Below are 14,492 nucleotides of genomic sequence, written 5' to 3'. Positions count from 1 at the left end.
AACTTTCTGCATCGAGATAAAATCAACTTTTTTCTTCCTGTAGTGGAGGGAACTTGGGAAGAGGCATGAGTGGTTTAAATAGAGCTGAGCTCCCAGCTTTCTGCCCAGAAAACTACAGTGGAGAACCAGCTAGAGTTGCCAGCAGCCCAGATTTGGGGCAAGGCAGTGCTGACTAGCCCAGCCTTTCCTGGGGACCTGCTGTGAGTCCCATGGGGAGATTCAGGGAGAGATGATGTTCATTTTCCAGCTGGTGAGGAAGAGTGGAACCAGGTCCCAGAGCCAGGATTAGAGGAAGAGTGCAGGATCTGTGTGCAGTCTGACGTGGTTGTTGGGATGCACAGGAATGGCACAAAGCTGCACTAGGGGAGCTTCAGACTAAAAATTAGGAAAAATTTGTTCACCGTGAGGATAGTCAGGCACTGGAACAGGCTTCCTAGTGAGATGGATGATGCCTGTCAGGGTTCAAGAGACATTTGGATAACGCCCTCAATGACATGCTGTAATTTTTGGTTAGCCCTGAAGTGGTCGGGCAGTTGGATTCGATGATCTTTGTAGGTCCCTTCCAACTGAACTATTCTGTTCTGTACGTTATTTTGGGAAAAAAAATGGTTAATACCATTTCTTGAAATGAAAACATTGCTATTGCAAAATGGTGGGATCCTAACAAAGCACAAAGAGTCTGTATACGCTTTTGCTGGTGATAATCAATTATGGATCCTTTTATTAACTTGTTTGAATGGCTGTTGTGGTACACTGAATCCTTCCCTTGGAGTGGCCTGGGAAGATACTAACCTCTAGAAATGTTACTAATGACAAAATAATTAAAGCAAAAAAATCCATCTGTTTGTTTGTTTTGCTTAGTTTGTTTTCAAACAAATGACAAGGTTTTAAAATGTTGTATTTGTGGTCCACAATTATTTTCAAGTAGCTTCACTAAATAGTTCTTAAAGTGCAGGTCCTTCATGGGGAGGTTGCTACAGCCAGTCTGAATTTATGCTGTCTTGATTTCTTTGTTTCAGGCTGATAGCAAAGCCTGGTGGTTTCTGTAGGAAAGCTCAAATGTTAAAGTGTTTGCAAAATCAGCAGTGTATTGAAAACCTAATTGGGCTGACATACAAGAAAAGATGTGAACTAATATTCACTTACTGCTTTTTAACTATTCATTCTGCTATATTTGGGATGTCATCCTTAATCCTTCTTGTTTGTTGTTACTGTCATTTATATTCTCTTGGGTTTGGGCCCTTTATAGCAGTAAATTCACAGTGTTCATTTCCAGGGGATGAGAATGATCGATATTAAATGTTTTGGAAAATTGAGGTTTGTCAGATCACATTTCTTTAAGAGAAATCACTCCTTAACAGGAAGAAAAAAAAAAAAAAAAAAAAAAGGCAGGTAGAAATAAATGCATCCGATATAGTCTCACATAGCTGCAAGCTTCAATGAGAAAATCTGTAATCCTACATTTGGAGATTCCCAGGGCCATAGCCAGGCATACTGCCTATGGAAAGCTGCCCGGTAAATAAGAAAGCAAAAAGAAAAATCAGTTTGGATCCTAATAGCTGTGCAGAAATCTCAGCAAGAAATTGCTAAGAACTCCTGCTTACCTCATAATAATTTAGATCTGAGAGGATATGGTGAATAAAAAACAGTTTCCCAGTTTGTAGCCCTTAATTTATGAGCTCTTGTCAAGATTATGTGTTACAGTAAATAATTCTAAGAGTAATTACCAAGCATTTGAGTGAAATTTTAATCAAAGAACTGAAACTCTTTCACATTAGAACTGATTTAAATGAAGATTTATTTTAGCAAATTTTCTTCGAGTTCATTGCTTCAGAAGAACACTGCAAAATTAGTTATCTTCCTAGAGTTTTAGTTGACTGTTCCTGGCCAACATCTAATTCGTGGTTCTAGAAACGCCAGCATAAAGTTGTATAATTAATAATATAGCGTAATATAATATACGGACTAATTGCATTGCATGGAAGTATTTTTGGTATAAATCAAAATCCCTCTTTGAGTCTGTGGAACCAATTTCCATTTTGCTGTGCCTTGGGATTGATTTTTGATTGTTGTTTGAACGTTTCCATCGCTCCAGCTCTGTCTGTGCCAGCTGTGCTGCCTTTTAAGACAGCAGTGCACATCCAGAGCACTGGAACGCTGTTCCTGCTCCAGGTGCCATTTTCGTCCCCGTGTGTTGTCATTTACAGTGGAAAATACCTCCGATCCCTTCCATGCCTTACAGAATCATTGGTTATAAAAGCTGCAGGGCAAGTGAAAATCAGTTCTATCATTTCATACTATAGAAAGGAGTTTCAGAGTGTTTTTTTGGGGGGAAGGGATCCTCAGAAGTGCACATTTCAGTCATTCTTGATAACTTTGGTGTGGGCATTAAGAGTTTCTTCCATGAGAGCCATTATTTATGTGTTTGTGTGTTTGAACCTTTTTTTTCTGTGTTTTCTGGGGGGTTTGGGAAAAGGACCAGGAGACGAGCTACACCATCATCAAGTCCAAAGAGACGATGATCACAGCAGATGGCTTGAAACCAGGCTCAGCGTACGTCTTCCAGATCCGAGCCCGGACAGCTGCTGGCTACGGTGGCTTCAGCCGAAGATTTGAGTTTGAAACCAGCCCCGTGTGTAAGTCCTTTTAATTACTGTCAGTCCACATCTCTGCAATGGTTGCCAGCAAGGAGGCAGTGGATCGATACCTTTGCAGAGAGCTCTGTCACTCTCGTGCTCTCTCCCTCTTTCTGGCCTTGTCCCTTGAATAAGGAACATCAGGCATGTCATGTCTGTATGCTGGGCAGGCTAACACATCTCTGCTTGCTTCCTTGTCTCATGTGGTGGGGCAGGAGGTGAAGCACCAGGACTTGAGGCTCCAGAAGTTCACAGCATTCACTGCTTAGAAAAATCCTGTGTTCGTGAGAACTGTTAGAGTTGAACGGTTGCTGCTGTCACGCCACTGGGTGAAGGAGAAGGGTCAGAGGGCAGGAGGAGGGAGAGGATGAGACCTCCTTTGCACCTCTGAAGGCTGTCTGCAGTCGATGCTGAGCTCTCTTAAGTATCTGTCGGGGGAAAAGCCTCTTTCTCCTGGAATGGTGCCCCTTTGTGAGGGGAAGAGCTTAACCAACATTTGCATCTTTTGCTTACTGTCAAGTTGAAAGACGGCTTCTCTTGGTTGCCAATGCCACAGCCTTGAGGAAAGGAATTTGAATGGCGACCAGAAATGGCAAAAATGTGCACTGCAGGCATAGGACTTCGCTTGGCCTGTTACAAATTTGTGGAGCTTGAGGGTTTTTTTGTTCTTTTAATGAATGCGATCATCCAGGTCTGCATTCTGGAGCAGATTTTGAGGCTGGGTGAACTCCAGAGAAATGCAGAGGCCCAGCTGAGCTCTCTCGTGGGTTCAGGCACAGCTGTGAGGAAATTCCTTTTGTCCTGATTACCAGATTTTTTTTGCTGAGGTCTAAAGATGTCCTTCAAAAATAATGTACTTGAAATATCTATTTCAGTTTGTACAACTGTAATTTATTAATCTCTTATACTGTTTGGGTAGAAGAGAAACTTTATGGTGGAATTGCTCCGTTTAGTCCTGTGGAAAAGAGCCAATTGGTTCCACATTTTCCTTAGAAATATAAATTCATCAATACTTTGATTACTGTTACTCCAGTCCATTCAAAATCCATCGTCAGCTCTTTGAGAAAAGGATTGCTAGTTGTGATTTCAATGAATGCTACCTTTGAATCCGTAATAGGTTTTTAAAGGAATCGCTGTATAAGTACAGATGCAACTATGGAGCCAGTGATTAAACTAATATAGTGCAAATTGCATCATGATGCAAGCATTAATGCAATAAGAATGGTCTATTTAATCTATTTCTTATTGTGTTAAACATTAATCGTGTCCTATAAGTAGCAACAAAATCATGTTATACTGAAAATTACTCTTTATTATACTAGGGAAGTTATGCTTGCCATTGGAAAGTTTCTAGTTCAGAGTAATTTGAGTAACAGTGTTCCAGAATATTAACAAAACGCATTAAATGCATGCACGTTTGATCCAGTACCATCATCACCTACAGCCCTAGTCCAAAAATAATGCCACTTCCTCAAAGCCTCTTGTGTAAGTATGTGTGCTAAGCGTTGTTTTTTGTTTTTTTTGAGAGCATCACTTGGCAATACCCTAAAACACTTCACAGCACTGATGTTGTTTGGTTGCACCTGCCTACCAGTCTTCTCAGCCCTTTTGAGACAGAGAAGTAGGTACTTCTCTGATGGTAAAGAACTGATGTGTAGGCAGAGGAGTATTACGTGCTCCTCAGTTCAGGAGTTGCGAACTGTTCCTCTTTTGGACCAAGTCTTTTGAAATAACACTGTGGCTGAAGGAGGATTTAACCAGACGTTTAAATGCTTGGCAGAATTGAAATGCAGCGTAAGCCTCAGTATCTTCCACAAGTGCTGTTCCATGTGGCGTTTTAGACCTTTAAAAAAAGCGGGATTTTTGTCCCCCAAGGCCCTACCCAAAGTAAGTCTTAGTGCCAGGAGAGTGAAGGAGTGACCAGCCTCCCAGCTGCGTTCCTGTGTTCCCGCATCCCGGAGAACCAGGCACACTGAAAGCAAGCACAGATTGAAATCCCCGTGCTGTGTCAGAGTTCAGATCCGAAACTCTCAGAGAGCCAAAGCAAATAATTGGGATTCAGGCACAAACAGAAACCTTTCAGTGTCTGGTGTGAGCACTCACCCTCCAAAATTGTTTGGACCAAGCATCATGTTTTGTTTTCAGTTCCTGTAAATTTCTTTTTAATACACTCGGAGGAAATACCACAGCAATTACTGACGGCTGCGTGATCTAAGCATTGTACCTGAGAAGTGGAGGGGTGAAAAAAGCTGGGACTTGTTTTGGACTTTTCTCTTTTTTGAAACTTTGGGTTTGTTTTATGTACTGTGCCATTCAGCAGAGCACTGTGATGCAGCCAGATTAGCATTTTTCAATAGATGCTTTTAGTTGCGTGGGAGCTGTTGTTGGATGTTATCCGCTTGCTGCTGCCCTCCCTTTTAAGAGCCACAGAGCTCACCTCTGACCCTGCCAAAAACTTTTTCTCCTGGATTGGTGAGATAATCCAGCTGATCACCCGGCACGGAGCAGAAACATGTCACCAAGGCGAGGGACAGTAATGCAAGTTCCCCCCTTCCCATGGCAGCAAGATCCCAGATGGGTTTACAAATTCGTGCTCTTGTGCTGCCGTAGATCACGGCAGGATCCATCGTATTTCCCCATCCCTTGAGCTGTGCAGAAAACCACCAGAGTAATAGCTTAATGTTCTCCTTTAAATGTTTTTCTTTTTAATTACTTTGTCAAGAAAGTAATAAAACATCATCTTAAGGAGCCTCTATAAATTCGTGAGGCTAATAAAATCTCTGGATGATGGCACGGCTTTGGAGCAGTTAACATTAAATATTTAATGTATTGGGCCAGTCATTCTGAAATCATTTACTGTTCTTGAGCCCGTGCTGCTTGCAGTCGAGCGCCAGAGAGCTCCTGTATGAAGAGCTACTTGAAACCTATTGTAGATGAACGTTTAATGTCTCACCTTTCCTTCTTTCTTCTCTTTTAACAATTCATACGGGGCTATATTCAGTTATTTTATAGCCTCCATAAAGTTAATCTGGTGCTAAGGACCAACTTTACTTCGATAGTTGAGCTAAAGGCCATCTTCAGCACAATTCATTCCTGCCTTGCCGCTTCCTCCAGTGGCTGAAGTTGCACGCAGGGCCAACGCCAAGGCAGGTGCCCCTGAGCCCCAGCAGGACCTCTAATGAGATTTTCTCCCCTACAACAGCAGCACATATGCCCAGGAGCAGGTTTCTGCTTGAGGAACCTCGTGTGCAGAGCCCCAGCGAGAGGTAGGCTCCCTTCTCATGAAGTGCAAAGCAAATAAGCATGGTACAAGTGCTGTTAGCATCTCAGATTCTCAGGTAGCAGGAATCTACTCACCTGCTCTTACTAAATATATAGCAAAACCCAGTTCTCGAACAGATTTCCTGGCCTTTCTGCCTGCGTCTTTATCACAGGACTCATCTCAGTATTTTGTCAGAAGGGATCTTTACAAGGCATGAGCAAGCAGAGTTATGCTTTCCTTAGCAGATAGAAAGACCAAACAGTGAATGTGTCTTAGCAGATCCCTATTTTACAGAAGGCACTTTCTGGCCACATGATACAGATGCTACAACGAGTTGGGTTTAAGTTGTTCATAGCTTCTTGAAGCACTGGTAGTGCTAATTGTCTCAGATCTTATTCACATCTCCTATTTAGTAACAGCAGCAACAATATTCCAGAAATATTTTCTCTATTTGGTTTTCATCTTTTATCTGTGGGATTTCTAATGTAGCTGACCTGGGAAGGAGAAACTGCAGCCTGCAAACTCAAAAGCTGAGTTCTCTAACACTGAGTTTCTGAATTCAGTGATGAGATGGGATTTTGTTTGGTTTTTGGCTTGGTTTTGCATATGTTTTGGTTTCTTTCCACCAATTTCCTTTCCAAAGTAGAAACAGACAGCAAAGGGGGAAAGCACAAACCATAAAAGAAGAAATGAACTGGTAAGACTGAAACTTCATTGGCAGCCTCACAAGAAAGACCCATGCAAGTGCTGACTGTAATTTTAACCTTAATCTCCATTTTCTGTTTCTCATCTCAGCAGTAGCTGCATCCAGCGACCAGAGCCAGATTCCTATAATTGTTGTGTCTGTAACAGTGGGAGTTATTCTACTGGCTGTTGTTATCGGTTTCCTTCTCAGTGGAAGGTAAGAAAAGAAGCTGTGTATTTACACTTCTCCAACTTTTGTAATAACTTTTATCTGACCAGCTGATTAGCACGATTTAGGCAATAGCAGTGTGTGAACAGAGCTGACAAGCAGTAGTGCTATAAACCAGCACGAAGGTGGGCTGATTGATCTGTTTGGACAGGCAGGAATTGCAAATGTGTGCTCACAGATGTAGTTCACTTCCCAGTGATTTTCATCTCTGTGTAGACCAGTCCTGATTGTTAGACTTGATTCTCACAGGAGTCTTTTCATATTCTTTTAAAAATAAGCAGAACATGTTGTAGGTAAAATATCCTGAAGCCTACATATTTGCATTCTGACTTTGTGATGAGCTTTTCTCACAGAGAAAACTTGACTTCAGGAAAACACTTGTAAAGAAAAAACAGAAGAATCCCAGCCGAACGGCCAAACGCCCTAAGTTTGGTGAGGTCTGGATTTCATTTTTCACGTGTAGGATGCTAATGTTTTCCCCACATGCTAGTAAATTATGCAGAGAGATCCCCCCACAGAGGGAAGCACTCAGCTTCAAACCATCAAGCAATCCCATTGACTTCTCATGTGCTTAAACATAGGCAAGTGATAAAAGCCTGGGCTCTACAGTCTTTGACAACTCTAATGGAAGTTGATGGAACTTGTTGGTGAACAAGGAATTGTGGTATTGGGGGAAAATCTGGCTTATGTCAGGATCAGTTTGTACGGCGTCTCTAAATTTGTGGAGCAGCCAACACATGAGGCAGTTTTTCATACACTACACGCATATTCTTCAAAGTCAGTGAAGTACCTGTCAAAGCACAGTACATTTATTTTAATGTCAGCAGTCAAATAGTTCAGTGTCCTTCATGCAAAGTAACTTGAGGTGCCGTGCTCGCACGGCATCTATTGATAATTTGTTTTCAGTGCAAAATAAACATTTATACCTGTAAGTACTTACACACTCAGCCTTGCTTGCATGGCACATGAGCTTGGGTCTACCAAGGTGACTATAAATTACAAGATGTCCTAAGTGTTAATTGTAGTCACAAGGTATTTGCAGAGGAGCTGCACTCATACCGAACGTATCGGCTGAGGGTGTTATTTCACAGAGGAGTTAGAAGTGTTTGTCTGTGAATGCACCGGGGTGAAATCCAGCCAGGCTGAGCAGCTCTGTTCCCAGGCATAAAGCATCCGAAGGACAGTTATTTCCTGTCTTAACAGGTAAGTGGCTGCCAGACTCCACTCAAGGTCAGAGACTGACACGCACGCTTCCAGCTCAGCCATGCAAGCTCCTGTTATCTGCTTTGGGAGTCTTGTTGGGCTTAAAAATAGGAAAGTCAATGCTCTCGTCTGAGCAAGAAACATGCAGTGGCATTGGGCAGGGGATGAATGGCGACACACTATTCACACCCGTGGCTCCAGGAAAGCTGTAGGCAAAAAAACTTGGCTCCAGACACCGTAGGTTGGAATTCAAGTCTCTCCTTAAAGCCTGGAGGGATTGGGTCAAATCCCTGCTCCAGCTGAACAGAGGGAGGGATGTGGACCTTGGTCTCCATCAGCCTCAATACAAACAGGAGGGAGCACGTGTGACCGTAGGAAAGCTGCAGGTGTAGCCTGGCACCTCTGCAAGGAGGGGTCTGTGGATGTGAATTGCAGGTGGAGGGACACACATCCCTCTGTAGCTCTAAGACATTGCTGTCGTGTGGCAGCCAGTAGCTTTGGCTCTTGGCACAGGTTTCAGAAGTGCTCAGGGTCCCTTTGGTGAGGACATGCACTTGCAAGTGGCCTTTTTACTCCTACCTTGGCCAGGTCCAAGCAAGCAGTTGCAGAGCCTGAGCCATTTGTCAGCAGTTCTAGTTAGTTATTATGGCCTTCTGTCCTTTGCCCTGATGGGCTTCCCAAGATGTGCTTTCTCTTGGCTTTTTACCCCTTGATACATTTATAAAAACCCTGTTCAGCTTTGGCTGGAGTTTTATCCCCTCCTTTTCTGCTGCTTTAATCCTCCTACCTTGTGCTCTTACCTCTCTCCGTGGACCTGCATGGAGCTGCAGACTCCTGGGAGCTTCCCTGTGGTGCCATGCTGGCTGTAGAAGGGGCAGGCATAGGGACTGCAGGACTTTGCTGGTTCATGTTCGCTCCCTCTGCTACCTGGATGGAGAACTGGCCAAAGCAGGCTTATGGTAGGTCTTCCTGAGGACAAGCCTTTGGAGCAGCTGCCTTGCCTTCCTACTTTGACATGGGCCTCATGGGTTGTACAGTCTCCAGGGAACAAAAGAGGAGCTGAGCTCGTAGTCCATTTTCACCTTTTCAACCCTTCTCCTAGACTGGGAGGAACCCAGTCCCTCAGCCGGAGGCTATGAAGGAGCCTCCAGTGCCAAGGTTTGGTGTGTTGTTAGAGAATTAGCTTCGAAACTGCAGGGCTTCCTGGCCACTTGGAGTTCCTGTGAATTTTAAAGCCCATCTCCTGTGTTGAGTGACTCTTCAGAACAGAAAAATAAACCTCGGAAAGCTGACAGCCGATCTGAAATTAAACAAAGCAAAACAAAAAAATTGCTCCTGTTTGGAAGAAGCAGAAATGCCACTGAAACGTGTCAGTCATGCTGCTTCGCCTTGGATGCGATTTCAAGACAATTCATGGAGCGACTCTCACGCTGTGACATTGCAGGGATGATAAATGCATTCCAAGTCGGAGGATAATCCCTTTCTGAGGCTGTTAACCTGTTTCTGGAAGACTTTTCTGTATCTTCGGAGAGGTTGTGTGTTCCAACACGTGGTACTAGGGAGTTAAATTTCCTTTTCTGTTTCTTTCCTGTAATTATTTTAGAAAAACAGACATTCTGAACTCCAGGATTTGCTCCAGCTGGAATCGCCACGGCTTTCCATGCCGAGTGAGCTGTGCCAAGTCCAAGCTCTTCTCTCTGAATAATGTAGGAGGACAGGTACTGTCCAGCAGCAAAGCTACACAAGAAACCCTCTCAGGCTGCAGCAGTGAGGGCACAGCCTGGACAGTTCCTATAAATGGGCACCTCAGCTCTGGCTTCATGCTGCTCCCAGGCACCCTGGGAGTCCCTGGGCACCTCAGAATTAGGATATTGCTCCCTAAGGTGATGTATGGCATCTCTTTGTGCCTGTTCTCCCACGTGCTGGGCAAAAGCAAGCATGTCAGGAGGCAGGGCACTGAGAGCACTGGGGAAACTGGGAAAACAGAGCAGGAGCTTGAGCAGCCCTGAAGTGAGGAGGGGGTCCTCCCAATGTTGGCAGCTCAGAAAGTAATTTCTTAGTGTAGGACTCAGGAGTCTGCTGGCTCTGCGGGCTTTTTATTTTCTGCTGGGTCCCTGGAGGCAGAAGTTTCCACACCTCTTCCCTTTCTGCCTTCGAGTAGCTCTGCAGTCTCTCGCCTCTTTTGAACGAATGTAAATAACAGCTTGGCATTTCCCGTTGGCAGCTGGCCCCAAACCAAAGGTCAGCTGAACGTTAGTCACAGTGGCATTTCCACCAGCCAGCGTCCATCTGTGGAAACGCGCTTTGTTTCTGAAGCCGGAGGTTCCTGGGAATTTGAAACCGAATGCGCTTTGCCCTAAACAATTAAGCTGCATTTCAGAGCTGATTTACTTGCAGATGCTCAAGAAAACTCTTCCTGTAAATAATGCGTCCTCTGACCAAGGTCATAAATGCTGCTAAGCAAAATAGCTGGTAACTGTTAAAGCCTCCTGCTCTCTGCATCAAGGGTGTATTAATTATATAACAATCAGGATTACAAATCAAAGGGATTCACTAAATCAGACCATACTTGTCTGGGCGAAAAAGAAAAGTGGATTGCAAATCTATTATTAAACCAGATGCAAGCATTGAATTAAAGAACATGGAGTTATCATCTTTGTTTTCTTAGGATTATGTGTTCTTCTCAAAAGCACAATGCATTTTACAGATACAGCAAAGCTAAATTTTGCTTTCCTCGCAGTGCTTGAATTAGTTGCCACTTGCGTTGCTGCTCCTAATTGAAGGATATATTAATCTAAAATAATTAGACTTCTGTTTCGAAGTGTCAGACAGTGCCACCAGCAAAGATCTGTGCGCTACATCTTACAAGGGGAAGAAGGTGGCGCATCCGTTGTTGTAGTACCAGCCCCTGATTTCTCCAAACTTCAGCAGGAGGCTGGGTGCAGCCCAGCCAAAGCAGGTTTCCATCAGCCTGTGAAGGAGATCCACAGCTCCAGAGCGGTTTTCACTGTGTTGTCCTTCAAGCCTTGTTCCCAAAACCGAAGGGGTCTAAAGGTGAATGTTAAGAGACTGCCGGTCCCTGCGGTCCCCCAGGCATTAGAGTTTTGTAGCATTAACCAAAGTAATGGGCTTTTAGAGAGTAAAACGGGAAGGCTTTTAGGTCAATGCTGAGCATGTTTGCTAAAGCTGCTCAAAATAACTAAGTATGCTGCGTATCTGCATTTATAGCCTGCTGCCCATTATGGGTAACTTTTCAGTCTGAAGTGGTCTTCCAAGGAACCGGACGGAGCTTTTTATAGAACCTAAGGAAAAAATGCTTGAAGGAGTGGAAACTGCCCCTCACCCTGTTCTGCACATCCATAGAAAGTCTCTCCTGGCAAGAAAGCAGCCTTTCGAAAGACAAAGCAAAGACAAATCTTCCCACTGGGGCATTGGCAATTAGAAGCTTCTGCACCAGAGTATCCATCCTTGACCTTAGCTGATTTAGACTTTTAAATGTCAGCCCCTGCGGTGGCAGAGGGCTGGTTTCTGGCCACAAATATGTGCATCTCGTTAAAAAGTGACTTTCAGAGAGGTTGAGAGGATTGGGGAGGGGAGGGGGATGAAAGGTGTGCTGTCTGTGGCGTGGAAGGTCTAAATTGGAGGAATTTTTCCACAGTCCCCCGCATCTTTTTCCAAGATGTGGCAGGGCTTAAAATAGTTCAGTTTTTCAGTATTTCCGTAGGAAATGGAAGACGGTTCGTAGATAACATTTTTCATTGAGAGAATTTTTCCAGCATGAGTCACAATTTTTGTTAGCTGTGGCTTTTTAAAGGATTGTTATCTCTATATTCCTGCCTGTTCTTCCTTCTTCCTACAGGACATTGTCTCCCATGATCTATAGCCATTTTATTGATACTGCCTGTTGCCAAATGCCCCTGTAATTCACCTGACAACAGGAAGGATTTGGCTGGAGAAGCTAGTGCTCTGCCAAGTCAAGCTTCCTATCCACCGAGAACAGGCAGGGTCTGGTGCTGCCTGTGTTCAGGTCAACATTTTTCCTATCCCCATTATGTTAACAGGCTCTTTGCTCTTTAGCTGTACGTTTTCCAGGAGAGAGGAGTGTCAGCAGCATCATTATACAACATCCATCTCTGAAAAAGAAGCGCTCTGGTCCCTTCCCCTTCTCCACAGGGTGATGCCAAAGCTGGTGTGGAGATCTGCCCAGAGTCACTACATCTTTTGTCCTGCCTCCAGGCTACCTAGGTCAGCTCAGCCACTTTACCTGCTCCAGCACCTTTTTTTTCTTTTTTATTCTGAACACTTCTGGGCTTAGTATTTTGATACAAGCACAGAGCAAGCCAGTTTGAGTTGCTGCTGGGTTTAGGGACCCAGGCTAATCTGCTTTCCGATGACTTTGGCTTGGATAGGAGGTGAGATTTGACCAAGTCTGTAATTAAGCTCCAATAATTTCTGAATTATTCCAGCAGCAGCCAAGGGAATGAGACAAAAGGAGCGCTAGGAACAGATAACTGGCTGGCGTAAGCTTTGTCTGAGCAGGGGAAACGTGAGGGAGAGTGCAGCAGTTGGTGACAAAAGCTCCTCATCCTCATGCAGATGATGCATTTGATGGCATTGTGCAAGTTTTTTGTCCATTTGGACAAGAGAACTGGGGTGCCTTTCAAGCTGGAAATGGGAGTTTGACTTAAGTGGTAGCAGCTCCAGGCTGCTGCTGAGCACTAGTGTTTTAAAGTGGGGTTTTACGGTGTCTTCTCTTGGCTGTGGAGTGGGTAGAAGATGAAGAAGAAAACCAGGCTCTTGTCCCCCTGCACTTCTGAATATGTGAATATTTCACCCTGCTTCAGATACTAGAAATAGGAAACGTGACATGGAGGCACACCGTGTTGGGGCACATCACCTGTTTTCCAGATAAGAGGCTGTCTGTACTTCCTCCTGGCTTAGACATAGTGGAGTGCAATGCAGGGGATGCTTCCAGGTATGGTTTCTTTCCTGGGAAGCATTTGCTCTCCTTCACTGTAGTGATTGCATTTGTATTGTCTCCTTGGGCTTCTGCCTTCTCAGTTACAGAAGACATACATTCCTAGCAGTTCCTTATAGTAGAAATATATTCCTAGGAGCTGACAGCACGCACTTCTGCCCCTCTGACGTTTGAAGTGAGCACGCTGAGTCTGGAGGTGCTTGGTGCAGCGCTGGCTTTCTGACCTGGAGATGCAGGGAACAATCCTTGTCATCGCTCCAGGCTGCGCAAAGGATTAGAAAAATCTTCCCAGAAACCCTCAAGTACTGCAGGCTCTAATCACAAGCCTGTAAAGAACAGCCCATTAGAGCAGCTTATTAAAAGCAACGGATGAGGCTTTCATTTATCATGACTCCAAGTCTTCGACTTCTAAGTCTTAAAAGCCAAAGCTACACACAGCACAGTCTCGCCGAGATGCATCTAGCTGCTAGGAATTGAGTTTAATTCCAAATGCTGTCTGGGTCATCCGCAGCCCCCTGGTAAATTAATTACGTTGCCTGAAGGTGCAATTGTCGGGGCCCATCAGATATATATATATTTTTCATTAACCAAGCATATAGTCCGGGGTTTGAAACAGCGCCAAGGGTGTGAAGGACTCCTAGCACAGGTTTATTAAAGTTGGCTCTCCGGACAGTTGGGTTTGCGGGCCCCGTAGGCATTGCTGGGGTCACCTTCGTGAGGACTGGAGGTCTGTTAGCTTTGCTCATCCAAGATAACTGCGAACGGTGCCGTGGTCGAGCCAAGAAGCTGGGCAGCACCGGCAGGCCCAGCTCTCACCACAGAGGTGTGGGAGGCCCTGCTGCAGCTCCAGGCCTCCCTGCCTCGTCTCCGACCATCTGCAGCCCTGCCCCTGGAAGCAGGGCTCGGAGCAGAAGTCACACCTCCTTCCAAAGCCGTCCTGGCTTTTGGCGATGCTGCCGCCTCAGAGTCTCATTCTTTCACAGCCAGGAGGGTTTAACTGGAAGTGTGCTCCCAGTAATCTCCACCCTTACGTGGAACTGTCATCTACTAACCTTCAGCAGATGTGGGGACTCCTGAGCATCTCTAGGAGCTGAGCAAAGCTACAAGCCCTCACAAGCTGAGATACAAGCCCTCACAGGCTCACTGCATGTTTTTGCTACTTGAACCAGTTTAGTTCGTTTCTAACAGCTTTTTATTTTCCCTCACGTTATGCCTTCTGACTATTTTGACCCTAAGTGGTATAGCACAGCGTTAGGTGGCCGGCATGCAGGAATAAGGCCCTATCAAGCCCTATTTCCCTTGCACTTGAGCATTTTTCCATCCATGTAGAGTGGGACTTCCAGTGCTCTGCACTGAAAACAGGTTTTGTTTCAGAGCAGCTCCCTTTCTGGTGAGGTGCTCAAGTAGTTTCCTTTGTTTCAGAAACCAGTCAGCTCTTCGCTGTAAGGATGTCTTCGGGTTAATTGAACTGTTGTTTCAAAAACCTTGACTTTCATGCTG

At 44.7% G+C, this 14,492-nt stretch overlaps 1 protein-coding gene across 4 annotated transcripts in view; it reads left to right on the top strand.

The window, feature by feature from the left end:
* Positions 1-14,492, top strand: part of EPHA5 (EPH receptor A5) — a 190,028-nt gene that overhangs the window by 137,545 nt on the left and 37,991 nt on the right. For 2 of the 4 annotated variants that reach the window (XM_084285682.1, XM_084285680.1), the window contains exons 7-8: positions 2,477-2,636; positions 6,697-6,799. In XM_084285682.1, coding sequence (XP_084141808.1) covers positions 2,477-2,636; positions 6,697-6,799 — 263 coding nt within the window. Of the gene's footprint in view, positions 1-2,476; positions 2,637-6,693; positions 6,800-14,492 lie in introns of all 4 variants that reach the window. The other 2 variants (XM_084285681.1, XM_084285679.1) reach the window with 1 other exon arrangement.

The sequence above is a fragment of the Netta rufina genome (assembly GCF_964035555.1).
Source record: "Netta rufina genome assembly, chromosome: 4".
NCBI lineage: Eukaryota > Metazoa > Chordata > Aves > Anseriformes > Anatidae > Netta > Netta rufina.
This window is presented reverse-complemented; position numbering and strand designations above follow the sequence as displayed.